Source organism: Penaeus monodon, chromosome 32, assembly GCF_015228065.2.
Source record: "Penaeus monodon isolate SGIC_2016 chromosome 32, NSTDA_Pmon_1, whole genome shotgun sequence".
Lineage (NCBI taxonomy): Eukaryota > Metazoa > Arthropoda > Malacostraca > Decapoda > Penaeidae > Penaeus > Penaeus monodon.
In genome coordinates this window covers 32,787,164-32,787,386 of record NC_051417.1, presented here as the reverse complement: position 1 = coordinate 32,787,386, position 223 = coordinate 32,787,164, and the positions used below count along the sequence as shown (strand labels likewise).

Genomic DNA, 223 nt, shown 5'->3' with positions numbered 1-223 from the left:
CCCTAATTCAAGGTGGCCACGGCGGTCGTCGAGCCCTACAACTCCATCCTGACGACCCACACGACCCTCGAGCACTCCGACTGCGCCTTCATGGTCGACAACGAGGCCATCTACGACATCTGCAGGAGGAATCTGGACATCGAGCGCCCCACCTACACGAACCTCAACCGCCTCATCGGACAAATCGTCTCGTCCATCACGGCGTCGCTGAGGTGTGGATTGG

The 223-nt window shown here is 60.1% G+C and overlaps 1 protein-coding gene across 1 annotated transcript in view; it reads left to right on the top strand.

The window, feature by feature from the left end:
• The window catches only part of LOC119593824 (tubulin alpha-1A chain-like), a gene marked incomplete at its 3' end in the record, with an annotated part of 18,651 nt that overhangs the window by 14,352 nt on the left and 4,076 nt on the right, over window positions 1-223 (top strand). Inside the window, 1 exon segment of the mRNA XM_037942853.1 lies at window positions 13-212. Coding sequence (XP_037798781.1) covers window positions 13-212 — 200 coding nt within the window.